Source organism: Piliocolobus tephrosceles, chromosome 21 (assembly GCF_002776525.5).
Source record: "Piliocolobus tephrosceles isolate RC106 chromosome 21, ASM277652v3, whole genome shotgun sequence".
NCBI lineage: Eukaryota > Metazoa > Chordata > Mammalia > Primates > Cercopithecidae > Piliocolobus > Piliocolobus tephrosceles.
The window spans coordinates 709700-724677 of NC_045454.1; the positions used below are offsets into that span (position 1 = coordinate 709700).

The 14978-nt window shown below is 47.0% G+C and overlaps 1 protein-coding gene across 1 annotated transcript in view; it reads left to right on the forward strand.

Annotated features, from left to right (window-relative positions):
* CACNG8 (calcium voltage-gated channel auxiliary subunit gamma 8) overlaps positions 1-14424 on the forward strand; it is a 75742-nt gene extending 61318 nt beyond the window's left edge. Inside the window, exons 6-8 of the mRNA XM_026457569.1 lie at positions 3940-4011; positions 14089-14159; positions 14377-14424. Of these exons, the coding sequence (XP_026313354.1) occupies positions 3940-4011; positions 14089-14159; positions 14377-14424 (191 nt within the window). The remainder of the gene's footprint in view (positions 1-3939; positions 4012-14088; positions 14160-14376) is intronic.
* Positions 14425-14978: the final 554 nt, after the last annotated feature.

Genomic DNA, 14978 nt, shown 5'->3' on the forward strand with positions numbered 1-14978 from the left:
AAAAAAAAAAAAAAAAAAAAGCCAGGAGCGGTGGCTCACACCTGTAATACCAGCACTTTGGAAGGCTGAGGCAGGCAGCCAGATCACAAAGTCAGGAGATCGAGACCATCCTGGCTAACATGGTGAAACTCTGTCTCTACTAAAAAAAAAGTACAAAAAATTAGCCGGGCATGGTGGTGGGCGCCTGTAGTCCCAGCTGCTCGGGAGGCTGAGGCAGGAGAATGGCGTGAAGCCAGGAGACGGAGGTTGCAGTGAGCTGAGATCATGCCCCTGCACTCCAGCCAGGGAAACAGTGCAAGACTCCATCTCAAAAAAAATTTTTTTTCTTTTCTAATACTAGATAGTGAGTGGCAATGCTTACACAACATTGTGGATGTACTTATGTACTTAGTATCAGCAAGTATTGTACATTTTAAAAATAGTTAGAATGGTAAAATTTTGCTTTATGTAACGGTAAAATTTTACCACAGTAAAAATAGTCTAGGCATGGGTAAAGAATAGTTTAGGACCACTACAAAATGAAGAGAAGTCAGCATGAGGAGGTTCTGAAATGGGTATCACTCCTTGATAAGAAGATAGAAGGAGGCCAGGTGCAGTGGCTCACGCCTGTAGCCCCAGTACTTTGGGAAGCTGAAGTGGGTGGATCACGAGGTCAGGAGTTCAAGACCAGCCTGGCCAATATGGCGAAACCCCATCTACTAAAAATACAAAAATTAGCTGGACATGTTGGCGGGTGCCTGTAAGTTCAGCTACTTGGGAGGCTGAGGCAGGAGAATCGCTTGAACCCGGGAGGCAGAGTGAGATTGCAGCACTGCACTCCAGCCTGGGCAACAGAAAGAGACCCCGTCTTCCAAAAAAAAAAAAAAAAAACAAGGAAGATAGAAGGGGAGCAGGGAGTTGTTGAGCTGTTGCCTCATCCTTGAGCATTGTCTGGACAGGACACGATGAGTGGAGCTGCCCCGGGTCATGGGTGACCAGGAGGCAACAGGCCAGACGTGGAAGACATGAGCGGTAAAACAGAAAGTGCTTGGCTCTTAACAACATGCTCGAGTTTTTGCACGAAATCTTCCTGTTACGCAAGGTAACTAAATAACTTTTTTGTTTAGGTAATCAGTTCTTCAAAACTGAGCCCATCTTGATAAGTTACTCCACCAAGGGGTGGAGTGCAGTAAAGAACTGATGCTTGTGGTTATAGATGAAGCAACGTCTTTGAGAAAGGTCCTTCTTTGCCACAGTCACTTTTTTCTTTTTCTTTTGAGACAGGGTCTCGCTCTGTCGCCCAGGCTGGAGCGCAGTGGCATGATCTTGGCTCACTGCAACCTCTGCCTCCCTGGTTCAAGCGATTCTCCTGCCTCAGCCTCCTGAGAAGCTGTGATTACAGGCACCCACCACCATGCCCCGCTAATTTTTGTATTTTTAGTAGAGATGGGATTTCGCCATGTTGGCCAGGCTGGTCTTGAACTCCTGATCTCAGGTGATCTGCCTGCCTTGGCCTCCCAAAGTGCTGGGATTACAGGCCTATATAAGTCATTTTAACTGGGGTGAAAGGATAGATATTTCATTGCAGTTTAGCCAGGCATCGTGGTGCACACCTGTAGTCCCAGCTACTCAGGAGGCTGAGATGGGAGGATGACTTGAGCCTGGAGGCTGCAGTGAGCCATGATTGCACCCCTGCATTCCAGCCTGGGCAACAGACCCTGCCTCAAAAAAATAAAATTAAATTAAAATTAAACTAAAATAGGGTTGCCAGATTCAATGCAGGATGCCCAGTTGATTTCAGAACTCAGATGAACAATGAATAAACTGTTTAAGTCTAAGTACGGCCCCCAAACTGCATGAGATATACTTATATTCAATTTTTTTTTTTTTTTTTTTGTTTATCTAAAACTTAACATTTAACTGGGCATCCTGTATTTTAATTTCCCAAGTCTAGCAATTCTATTTTAAAAGAATCCCTCTGTCTGCTACGTTGAGAGCAGATGGTCAAGGCGGGAAATGAAGGTAGAAGCCGGGAGATGGTTTAGGACGCTATTGTGATCGTCTAGGTGAGAAACAATGAGTCAGACCAGAGGGTGCCAGCGAGCCTGAGGACCCGCCCCGTTCCCAGCCCCGCCCCTCCTGCTGCCCTTAACTGATGTGACACAATCCTTGTGAGGTCTGTGGACCGAGCAGGGGACCTGCACAGAATCTGACAATATCAACCTAAAAATTATTCACTGCCTACTCATTTGCCGTGCTACTCATTTGCCGTGCAAGGACAAACAAGAGTATTGAAATGTGAGGCTTGCAAAGCCACAAGATCGGGAGGGCTTCATCCCTTATCAGTGTTACGAAGGCATTTTCCACCTTGCCCTTCCTTTTCCATTTGGATAAAAATTCAAACTTTTAGGCCAGGCGCGGTGGCTCACCCCTGTAATCCCAGCACTTTGGGAGGCCAAGGAGAGTGGATCACTTGGACCCAGGAGTTCAAGACTAGCCTGGGCAAAATGGTGAAACCCCGTCTCTACAAAAGTAAAATAAAATTAAAATTAAAATTAGCAGGCCGGGTGTGGTGGCTCACGCCTGTAATCCCAGCACTTTGGGAGGCCGAGGCGGGCGGATCACGAGGTCAGGAGATCGAGACCATCCTGGCTAACACAGCGAAACCCCGTCTCTACTAAAAATACAAAAAATTAGCCGGGCGAGGTGGCGGGCACCTGTGTCCCAGCTACTCGGGAGGCAGGAGAATGGCGTGAACCCGGGAGGCGGAGCTTGCAGTGAGCCGAGATCGTGCCACTGTGCTCCAGCCTGGGTGAGAGCGAGACTCCGTCTCAAAAAAAAATTTAAAAAATAAAATAAAATTAGCTGGGCTTGGTGGTGCATGCCTGTAGTCCCAACTATTCAGGAGGCTGAAGTGAGAGGGTCGCTCAAGCCCAGGAGGTCGAGGCTGCAATAAGTAAGCTGAGATCTCTCCACTGCACTACTCACCAGGCAACAGAGAGAGACCCTGTCTCAAAAATAAATACACAGATAGGCCAGGGGCAGTGATTCATGCCTGTAATCCCAGAACTTTGGGAGGCCGAGGCGGGCAATCACCTGAGGTCAGGAGTTCAAGACCAGCCTGGTCAACATGGTGAAACCCTGTCTCTACTAAAAATACAAAAATTAGCTGGGCGTGGCATTCGGTGCCTGTAGTCCCAGCTACTCAGGAGGCTGAGGCAGGAGATTTGCTTAAACCCGGGAGGCAGAGCTGGCAGTGAGCTGAGATCGTGCCACTGCATTCCAGCCTGGGTGACAGAATGACACTCCGTCTCAAAACAAACAAACAAAAATACATATCTCTTCAAGACCCTGCTTGGAATTCTTTTGGGTATCTCCCCAGAAATGGAATTGCTGGATCCCACGGTAATTCTATTTTATGAGTTAGAACTTGATGGCCTGAATTTTTTGTGGTGTCAGCTATAGACTCACAGTGAGGGAAGCCCAGGAGGGGATGGGCTTTAAGAGGACGACGCTGAAACAGAGGTGCTTTAGTTAATAAGGACGTTCTGTGTTCTTGAAACTTCCTAAGTGAGTAGATTGTAAGTGTTCTTACATACACACACAAATGATAAATGTGAGGCAATGCATATGTGAATTAGCTCAATTTAGCCTTTTCACAACGTATACTATTTCCACACATGACGTTGTACACCATAAATACATACAATTTTTATTTTCCCATTAAAAAATAAATCAGTAATGCTTAAACAAATTAAATTTCATATTGTGGGGGGCGGAAACAGTGCATGATGCTGCAATGAACTGCATTTCATTTCCTGAAGTGTCAGCAAAAGACCAGCCGTGGGGTAGAAGACCGGAGAGGAGGGAGCATGGCCTCCCTAGCTCCCCACTTCTTTCTCAAGCTGCAGACTGAACTAGGGTCTCTGAAACTGGGCTAAAGGTCCCCCGTGTCTGCAGCCTCTCTCGGGGGCTTCATGGACTCGAGCAAAAGGCTTGAGGCTGGAAACGAGGGTATGAGTGTGCGGACAGGTAGGGTGAGGTTGCGTTTCTGCAAGGAAATAATAATCGTCGTGCTTGACTGATGTACTAGGTACCAGGCGGAAGGCCAAGGCAGCTGGCGAGGCTGGGAGATAAATTAACTTCCCCACTTGCTGCCCCGCCTTTGGCTGGAAACAGTCATGAGCCGCCACCTAGCGGCGAAAATGACAGCGGCAACTTGGACCTAGAGCTGGGGCCCCAGAACAAAGGCGTCATCCCTTTAAATTAGGACAATTGCCCTCTGTCAAGGCGGCTTCTCTGTTCTGGTTGCCTACTGACTTATAGCCAGTCACCCCAAACTTAGTGGCAAAAAACAACTGCTATTTATAGTTTCCTTCTTTCTTTCTTTCTTTTTTTTTTTTTTTTTTGAGGCAGAGTCTCGCTTTGTCGTCCAGGCTCAAGCGGGATTCTCCTGCCTCAGCTTCCTGGCTAGCTAGGATTACAGGCACGTACCACCACGCCCAGCTATTTTTGTATTTTTGGTAGAGATGGGGGTTTCACCGTGTTGGCCAGACTGGTCTCGAACTCCTGACCTCAGGTGACCCACCTGCCTTGGCCTCCCAAAGTGCTGGGATTACAGGTGTGAGCCACCATGCCTGACTATAGTTTATTTATATTTGTAGATTCTAGCAGTCAGGAATTTGGACAGAGTACAGCAGGAGTTGTTTTATCTGCAGCCTCAGCTGGGAAGACTGGAATGGAGGGTGCTTGAATTATCTGGAAGATCTGGGAGCTTCTTCATTCACATGTTTGGTGTCTGGGCTGGACGACTCCAAAGCTGTGTGCAGCTGGAGGAAAGCTGACCCGAGTGCCCATACGTGGTCTCTCTGTGTGACTTGGGCTTCCTCACAGCATGCTGGTCTCAGGACAGGCAGACTTCCTGCATGATGTTTGGTTCAGCAAAGAAGGCAGAAGACGAATCACCTTTTATGATCTAGACTCATAAGTTGCCTCTAGGCTAGAGTGCAGTGGTGTGCTTATAGCTCACTGCAGCCTTGACCTCCTGGACTCAAGAGATCCTCCTGCCCCCGCCTCCCAAATAGTTGGGACTACAGGCACATGCCACCATGCCCAGATGATTTTTATTTTTACTTTTAATGTAGAGACGGTGTCTATTCTGACTCTATCCGTCGAAGCAGTCAGGGACTCAGCAATATTGGAGAGGAAGGAGCTATGGACTGCACCTGGAGAAGGGAGAATGTCAGCCAGGTGCGGTGGCTCACGCCTGTAATCCCAGCTCTTTCGGAGGCCGAGGCAGTTGGATTACCTGAGGTCAGGAGTTTGAGACCAGCCTGGCTAACATGGTGAAACTCTGTTTCTACTAAAAATACAAAAATAAAAATAAAAAATAAAAAAATTAGCCGGGCGTGGTGGTGCGCACCTGTCATCTCAGCTACTCTGGAGGCTGAGGCAGAAGAATCGCCTGAACCTGGGAGGCGGAGGTTGCAGTGAGCTGAGATCGCGCCACTGGACTCCAGCTTGGACAAGAGCAAAACTCCGTCTCAAAAAAAAAAAAAAATAAAAAAAAAGAAGGGAGAATGTCTAACAACTTGCAGCCATGTTTAAAAACTGGATGTTCTCCTGAGGATTTGAATATAAAGCTTTGTCAGTTGTTTGATGTGGTGAAGCAATGAGAGTGTTTTTTTGGGGGGAGGAGGTATCAGATAGATCAAGAATTTATAATAAGCATCAGAAATGTACTTCTCAAAAAAGCCAGCCTGGGCAACATAGCGAGATTCCCATCTCTACCAAAAAAAAAAAAAAAGTTAGCCCAGGGTGGTGGTGCACACATGTGGCCCCAGCTACTCGGGAGGCTGAGGCAGGAGGATTGCTTGAGCCTGGGAGGTTAAGGCTGCAGTGAGCTATGATTGCGCCACTGCACTCCAGTCTGGGTGACAGTGCAAGACCCTGTCTCAAAAAATAGAAAGAAAATAAACATACTTAAAAAGATAAGGACACATGTTAACAATGTGAAACAAGAACAATTATCCATAAAGCAAGGGGCTTATGGAAATAAAAAGTATAAAAATATATGATGGTAAAAAATATATAACATTATCCTCTGATAGAACACGCAGTAGGGTGGGTGCCGTGGCTCACACCTGTAATCCCAGCACTTTGAGAGGCTGAGGTGGGACAATTACTTGAGACCAGGAATTTGAGACCAGTCTGGGCAACATAGTGAGACTGTCTCTTTAAAAAAAAAAAGGGGGGGGGGCAGTAGAATTGATACAGCTGAAGAAAAATGAACAAGTAAGAAGATGTGGTGGAGGAACTTTTCCAGGAAGCTGATATAATTATATTAATATCAGAAAGAATAGGAGAAAAGCCATCGTAAGATATAAGGGACAGCTGTTTCTGAAAACCCAAACTCTTCTCTGCTAAGAGAATCCTGATTTTGTTTTTGTTTTTGTTTCTTGAGATGCAGTCTTGCTCTGTCGCCCAGGCTGGAGTGCAGTGGTACAATCTCGACTCATTGCAACCTTCACCTCCCAGATTCAAGCGATTCTCCTGCCTCAGCCTCCCAAGTACCTGGGATTATAGGCACTCGCAACCACACCCAGGTAATTTTTGAATTTTTAGTAGAGACAGGGTTTCACCATATTGGTCAGGCTGGTCTCAAACTCCTGACCTTGTGATTCGCCCACCTTAGCCTCCCAATGTGCTGAGATTACCGGCATGAGCCACCACACCTGGCCGAGAACCCTGATTTTGTTCAGGTGTCAACTGGCCACCCTTGTTCCTTGGAGACTTGGCCCTTTTCTAGTTTCAGGTATGAATCTTGATTAGTCTAAGGCTTAGTGATGTGCTGGTTCTGAAAGCGTGGTCCCTGAACCAGCAGTATCAGCATTCCCCGGGAGCTCGTCAGAAAGGCAAATTCTTGAGCCCCACCCACTCCAGCCCTGCTGAATCAGGAACTGTGAGGGCGAGCTTTTCCTTTTTCCTCCTCTCCAACCTATGGTTTGACAAGTCCTCCAGGTGATTCTGATGCACGCTAAAGTTTAAACACTGTTCGCCCAGTTAGGTAACCTCACACCCAGTGCTAGTGATTACTTAAGGAAGGGGCTGGATGCGAGTGTGTTTCTTGAGAGGTGAGTGGAAATCTCATGGGAGGCTTCCTCATGTTAGAAAGGGACGCCTTGGAAAGGCTATGCCCATCGTCTGCTTTTTATCTCATCCTTTCCAAAAACTTTTTTTTTTTTTTTTTTGAGACAGAGTCTCACTTTGTCGCCCAGGCTGGAGTGCAGTGGTGTGATTTCGGCTCACTGCAAGCTCCGCTTCCCGGATTCACGCCATTCTCCTGCCTCTGCCTCCTGAGTAGCTGGGACTACAGGCGCCCACCACCGCGCCGGCTAGTTTTTTTGTATTTTTAGTAGAGACAGGGTTTCACTGTGTTAGCCAGGATGGTCTCAATCTCCTGACCTCGTGATCCACCCGCCTCGGCCTCTGAAAGTGCTGGGATTACAGGCGTGAGCCACTGCGCCCGGCAAAATTAACTTTTTGTTTATTTATTTTTTTGAGATGAAGTCTTGCTGTGTTGCCCAGGCTGGAGTGCAGTGGCGCGATCTTGGCTCACTGCAACCTCTACCTCCTGGGTTCCAGCAATTCTTCTGCCTCAACCTCCCGAGTAGCTGGGACTACAGGTACCTGCTACTATGCCCAGCTAATTTTTGTATTTTCAGTAGAGACAGGGCTTCACCATATTGGCCAGGCTGGTCTGAAATCCCTGACCTCAAGTGATCTGCCCACCTGTGCCTCCCAAAGTGCTGGGATTACAGGAGCAAGCCACCTCACCTGGCCTAACTTTTGTTTTAAAACAGTTCTGGAGGCCAGGTGTGGTGGCTCATGCCTATAATCCCAGCTCTTTGGGAGTCTGAGGCAGAAGGATCACTTGAGCCCAGGTGATCAAGACCAACCTAGGCAACATGGCAGAATCCCATCTCTACAAAAAATTTTTGAAAAATTAGCATTCGCCTGTACATCCAGCTACTTTGGAAGCTGAGGCGGGAGGATCACTTGAGTGTGGGAGGTCAAGGCTGCAGTGAGACACCATGCTGGGAATACAGGCATGAGACACCACTCCAGGTCTGGGGGTTCTCTCTTTTTTGTTTTGTTTTGTTTTTTTTGAGACAGTCTCCCTCTTTTGCCCAAGCTGGAGTGAAATGGCGTGATCTCGGCTCACTGCAACCTCCGCCCCACAGATTCAAGTGATTCTCCTGCCTCAGCCTCCTGAGCAGCTAGGATTATAGGCGCCCGCCACCAAGCCTGGCTAATTTTTATATTTTAGAGATGCGGTTTTGCCACGTTGGCCAGGCTGGCCTCAAACTCAAACTCCTGACCTCAAGTGATCTGCCCGCCTCTGCCTCCGAAAGTGCTGGGATTACAGGTGTGAGCCACCGCGCCCCAACGGTTCTGTTTTTGTAATCAGCGAACAGGTTCATTTTTCTGGGTAAGTATCACCTTACACTTCCCTGTTTTCGGTTTGTTTGTGGAAACTTTCTTTGTGGAGGGAACTTCAAGTTCCTGGATGTTAATGTTTCTCTGCTAGAAGTTTAGGGCAACTTGATTTCATTAGACAGGTTGGAATTAGGACGGGAGACAGAGAGAGAGAGAGAGAGAGAGAGAGAGAGAAGCTTCAAGAGAGAGCTTCAACCCCACCCTGCCCTTGGGACAGCAAGGTCGAGGACATGCTCAGAGAAGTTGGAGGTGCCACGCCCCCGGCCACCTCTCCTGCCACCTTGGTGTGCTGCTCCTACCATCCAGTTTGACCAGGTCGACTCTAGTAACCAGCCACCCTCAGGACACAGCTAGAACTGGGGCACCCTTCCAGAGCAAGACATGTTATTTTCATCTTTCCACCCTTAGTCTTCCTGAAAAGGTAGTTTTTGAGTGGCAGAAGTAAAACACAAGAATAAGATGATAAAAAGTATTGGAATGAAACTCTCGTTCCGTATACATTGGTATTTGTTCTGGGCCGGGTGCAGTGGCTCATGCCTGTAATCCCAGCACTTTGGGAGGCCGAGGTGGGTGGATCATCTGAGGTCAGGAGTTCGAGACCAGCCTGGCCAACATAGTGAAACCCAGTATCTACTAAAAATACAAAAATTACCCAGGCATGGTGGCAGGTGCCTGTAATCCCAGATACTCGGAGGCTGAGACATAACAATTGTTTGAACCTGAGAGGCAGAGGTTGCAGTGAGCCGAGATTGTGCCCCTGCGCTCCAGCCTCGGCGACAAAGTGAGACTGTCTCCAAACAAAAAACAAACCAACAAAAAAAACCCAGGAGCTCGAGATACTTGGTCTGAACACACTAATTAGAGTGAAGTGGGAAGGTCTGAATGTTCCTAGGAAGTCTGTTAAATGTGCCCCTTGAACATTCCTATATTATCATCACTTTTATTCACTTTTAGCTCCAAAACTTTCTCTCACTGTCTCTCTCTCTCTCTTTTTTTTTTCTTTGGAGGAGGAGAATCCAGGAATGATTACACAATGCTGAGCACTCACATTGGGGTGCATCTTTTTTTTTTTTTTTTTTTTTTGAGATGGAGTCTCGCTCTGTCGCCCAGGCTGGAGTGCAGTGGTGCGATCTCGGCTCACTGCAAGCTCCGCCTCCTGGGTTCACCCCATTCTCCTGCCTCGGCCTCCCGAGTAGCTGGGACTACAGGCGCCGCCACCTCGCCCGGCTAATTTTTTTTTGTATTTTTACAAATAGGAGTTTGAGAACAGTCTAGCCAAGATGGTGAAACCCCGTCTCTACTAAAAATACAAAAATTAGCTGGGTGTGGTGGCAGGCACCTGTAATCCCAGCTACTCAGGAAGCTGAGGCAGGAGAATCGCTTGAACCCGGGAAGTGGAGGTTGCAGTGAGCTGAGATCATGCTACTGCACTCTAGCCTGTGCGACAGAGCAAGACTCTGTCTCAAAAAAAAAAAAAAAAAAAAAAAATGGGCGCAGTGGCTCATGCCTGTAATCCCAGCACTTTGGGAGCCCAAGGCGGGCGGATCACCTGAGATCAGGATTTTGAAACTAGCCTGGCCAACATGGTGAAACACTGTCTCTACTAAAAATACAAAATTAGCCAGGCGTGGTGGCATATGCCTGTAATCCCAGCTACTTGGGAGGCTGAGGCAGGAGAATGGCTTGAACCTGGGAGCCAGAGGTTGCGTTGAGCTGAGATTGCATTCCAGCCTGGGCAACAAGAGCAAAATTGTGTCTCAAAAACAAAAACAAAAACAAAAAGTGGGAGCCAAACATTGGATACACACAGATACAAAGATAGGAATAACAGATACTGGGGACCACTAGAAGGGGTAGCAAGGGAGTTGGGGGGGAGGAGCTGAAAACTACCTGTAGGATACTATGTTTATTACCTGGGTGCCAGGATCGATAGAAGCTTAAGCCTCAGCATCACACAAAATACCTGTGTAACAAATCTGTACATGTACCCTTGAATCTAAATTTTAAAAAAAAGGCTGGGCATGGTGGCACATGCCTATAATCCCAGCAATTTGGGAAGCTAAGGTAGGAGTGTCACTTGAGCCCAAGAGTTCAAGACCAACCTGGGCAACATGGCAAGACCCCATCTATACAAAAAATACAAAAATTAGCCAGGCATGGTGGTGCACACCTATAGTCCCAGCTACTTGGGAGGCCAAGGTGGGAGGATTGCTTGAGCCCAGGAGGTAAAGTTTGCAGTGAGCTATGATTGTGCCACTGCATTCCAGCCTGGGTGACAGAGAATGATCCTGTCTCAAATAAAATAAAAATGTCATCCTCTGTGTCTTGGTTTGTGGGACAAAAGAGGGAATCCAGTTGAAGCTTTTTTAATTTTAATTTTAATTTTTGTGTTTTGTTTTGTTTTGAGATGGAGTCACTCTGTCGCCCAGGATGGAGTGCAGTGGTATAATCTCAGATCACTGCAACCTCCGTTTCCTGGGTTCAAGTGATTCTCCTGCCTCAGCCTTCCAAGTAGCTGGGATTACAGGTGCATGCCACAACACCCAGCTAGTTTTTTATATTTTTAGTAGAGACGGGGTTTCACCATGTTGGCCAGGTTGGTCTCCAACTCCCAACCTCAGGTGATCTGCCTGCCTGGCCTCCCAAAATGCTGGGATTACAGGCGTGAGCCACTGGGTCTGGCTGATCTTACATTTTCTTGTGCACTTATTCACGAGCTTTGTTTTTTTTTAATGAAAATGAATTCCTATCATCCATTCTCCTTCCAAACTGCTCATACACAGTGTTCCCAAGGTTTTTGCATATGTATATAACAGAACGCCAAAGTAGACTCATTGCAATCTGCTCAGACCCAAAGATTACAGATGCCAGCGAGGTCAGATCTCACAGTAGGCCCATTTCTGCAGGACTTCAGGAGAAGATGCTGAAAACCTAATTTCCCCACACCATTGACCTCTTGTCCACCTGAAGGTAGGAGTGTTGAAATTAGAAGATTTTTTTCCCATAGGTTATTGAGATACAGGTGGTGTTTGGTTGCGTGAGTAAGTTCTTTAGTGTGAGATTTTGGTGCACCAAAATACTATTGCACAAAATAGTATACACTGCACCCTATTTGTAGTCTTTTATCCCTCAACCCCCTTCCATCTTTTACCCCAAGTCCCCAAAGTCCATTGTATCATTCTTATGCCTTTGCGTCCTCATAGTTTAGCTCCCACTTATCAGAACATACGATGTTTGGTTTTCCATTCCTGAGTTACTTCACTTAGAATAATAGTCTCCAGAGATCATAAGAGTTTTTGTTTTGTTTTGTTTCTGTGTGTTTCTTTACATAAGCTGTTGGTGTGCTGTGAGTCCCATTCTCTGGCCACCACAGCTGTGTGATGGAGGATGCCAGTCTCTTTTTAACTGGACGATTCAGAGTAGTTATATGGGGTGAGGGGCGGGCCCAGACAAGAATAGGGTCTGATATGGTTTGGCTTTGTGTCCCCACCCAAATCTCATCTTGAATTGTAATCCCCAGGTGTTGGGGGAGGAACCTGGTGGGAGGTGATTGGATCATGGAGGTGGCGTCCACCATGCTGTTCTTGTGATAGCAGGTGCGTTCTCAGGAGATCTGATGGTTTTATAAGTGTTTGGCAAGCTCCTCCTTTGCCTGCTCTTCTGTCTCTCCTGTTGCCTTGTGAAGAAGATATTTGCTTCTCCTTCCCCTTCTGCCATGATTGTAAGTTTCCTGAGGCCTCCCCAGCCATGCAGAACTGTGAGTCAATGAAACCTCTTTTTTTGTTTTTTGTTTTGTTTTGTTTTTTGAGACTGAGCCTCACTGTCATGCAGACTGGAGTGCAGTGGTGCAATCTCAGTTCACTGCAACCTCCACCTCCCGGGTTCAAGCCTCAGCCTACTGAGTAGCTGGGACAACAGGCATGCGCCAACACCGGGCTAATTTTGTATTTTTAGTAGAGATGGAGTTTCACCATGTTGACCAGGCTAGTCTCAAACTCCTGACCTCAAGAGATCCGCCCACCTCAGCCTCCCAAAGTGCTCAGATTACAGGCGCAAGCCACCACACTCGGCCTCGGATATTTATAGCAGTGTGAGAAGGGACTAACACAGGGTCTTTCCTCACTGGAGAGAGAGTGTGGGAGGGGAGGGAGGGGGGGAGAGAGGGAGGGAGAGGGAGGGAGGGGGAGGGAGGGGGACAGAGAATGAATGGACCAGGAGCTGTCTTTTATCCTTTGCAGGAGCGCCACCTGGAGGTAGGAGGTGAAGTCTGCAGAGAGAAGCTGGAAATGTACTGATGGATCCCCAAGGATTCAGTAAGGTGACCAAGTAGAGGAGCGCGTTTACAGGCATCAGGGGAACTGCAGGTGAGAGATCTGCAGCCTTGCAAGAGAGTGGGGGAAGCGGGAGAAGCTCCACATGGGGAGATAAAGGAAAAGCTGACCACGCTCTCTCCACGTTGCAGGCAACCTGCCAAAAGGATTTTAATTACTGAGCTGACACTATATTTTTTTCTTGTATGTGACTTTTTTAAGAAGCAGCTGGAAGTCTTTATGACCTAAGATAACTATAAAAATTATGAGAAGGCCAGGCGCGGTGGCTCACACCTATAATCCCAGCACTTTGGGAGGCCAAGGTGGGTGGATCACTTAAGGTCAGGAGTTCAAGACCAGCCTGGCCAACATGGCAACACCCTGTCTCTACTAAAAATACAAAAATTAGCTGGGTGTGGTAGCACATGCCTGTAATCCCAGTTGCTCGGGAGACTGAGGCAGGAGAATCTCTTGAACCTGGGAGGCAGAGGTTGCAGTGAGCCATGACTGCACCACTGCACTGCAGCCTGGGCGACAGAGCAAGACTGTCTCAAAAAAATAAAAAGAAAAGAAGAGAAAAAAGAAAATTTATGAGACTTGCTTTAGATGTCACCCAAGGGCACAGGTAAAGAATTAGATCTAGGAGTTGGGTATGATAGGGCAATGGGGGAAAAGAAAAACATTGTTTACTGAAATCAAGGGAATAATCACACCTGCATCTTTGCAACTCATGTGCTTACAACTAGGGCAACCAAATTGTTGGTTCGCCCAGGATTTTCTCTGGTCTAGCCCTAAAATGTCTGTGTCCTGGGAAATTCCTCATTTCTATTTTAAACCCGAAAGTCCCACATCCTAAGACACATGCACACACGCCCCTGCACACACCAATCCTGATAAAGCAGAGACAGTTGGTCATACTATCTACAACAACCCTATTCCAGATCTGTGTCTCCATGATGAGGAAAGGCACGGGAGTTCTGGAGATTTTAGCACGTGTTCCCAAGGTCATACAACCTGCCCTTATCTCCAGCACTGAAAGCAGACGACCCTCCTCTTCCCACGATTCTAAGCCTCTTCCCCCAGCATGTCCCATGTGGAAGATGAAAGTTAAGAAAATGAAACTGGCCAAAACTTGCTACTGCATTTGTGATTTTAGAAAGTAAAGGATCAGACAGTATTCATATTATCAATGCAAAAAGAAAGTGAGACTGAACAGATTGTTTACCTTAACATGATCAAGTTAAACTTGTATAGGGCTTAAATATAATGCTGCTTAAAAGCTCAAGTTTATGGGGGGCAGTTTTGGTGGAAGAAACTCAGGCAGTCCCTCTGGTGGTCGTTATGGATCTGGCAGTGGAAGTGGTGGATACGGTAACAGAAGGTTTCTATTTATTTATTTGTTTGTTTGTTTATTTTTTATTTTTTTATTTTTTTATTATTATACTTTAAGTTCTAGGGTACATGTGCATAACGTGTAGGTTTGTTACTTATGTATACTTGTGCCATGTTGGTGTGCTGCACCCATCAACTCGTCATTCACATCAGGTGTAACTCCCAATGCAATCCTTCCCCCCTCCCCCCTCCCCAGAATAAACAGAAGGTTCTACAAACAACAGAAAAGGGCTACGGTTCTTAGCAGGAGAGACAGGGAGGAGTTGTGAGGAAAGCTGCAGGTTACTTGGAGACAGTCGTCCCAAATGTATTAGAGGAGCTGTCAAAATCTGCCACAGAAGGAACGATGATCCACAGTCAGAAAAGCTACTGCCGCTGAAGCAGGAAACCCTTCTTGTGCAGGACTGTCAGAGCCACAGTTTGCAAAACGTGCAGCTGTTGATTAATGTGATGTAGTGTCAATTAGATGTACATCCCTGAGGTCTTAAAAAAAAAACAAAAAACAAAAAAACAAACTCATCCAGGCATGGTGGCTCACGCCTGTAATCCCAGCACTTTGGGAGGTTGAGGGGGGCAGATCACCTGAGGTCGGGAGTTGCAGACCAGCCTGGCTAACACGGTGAAACCCTGTCTCTACTAAAAATACAAAAATTAGTCGGGCGTGGTGGCGCCTGAAATCCCAGCTACTCAGGAGGCTGAGGCAGGAGAATTGCTTGAACCCGGGAGGTGGAGGTTTCAGTGAGCCAAGATCGTGCCACTGCACTCCGGCATGGATGACAAGAGTGAAACTCCATCTCA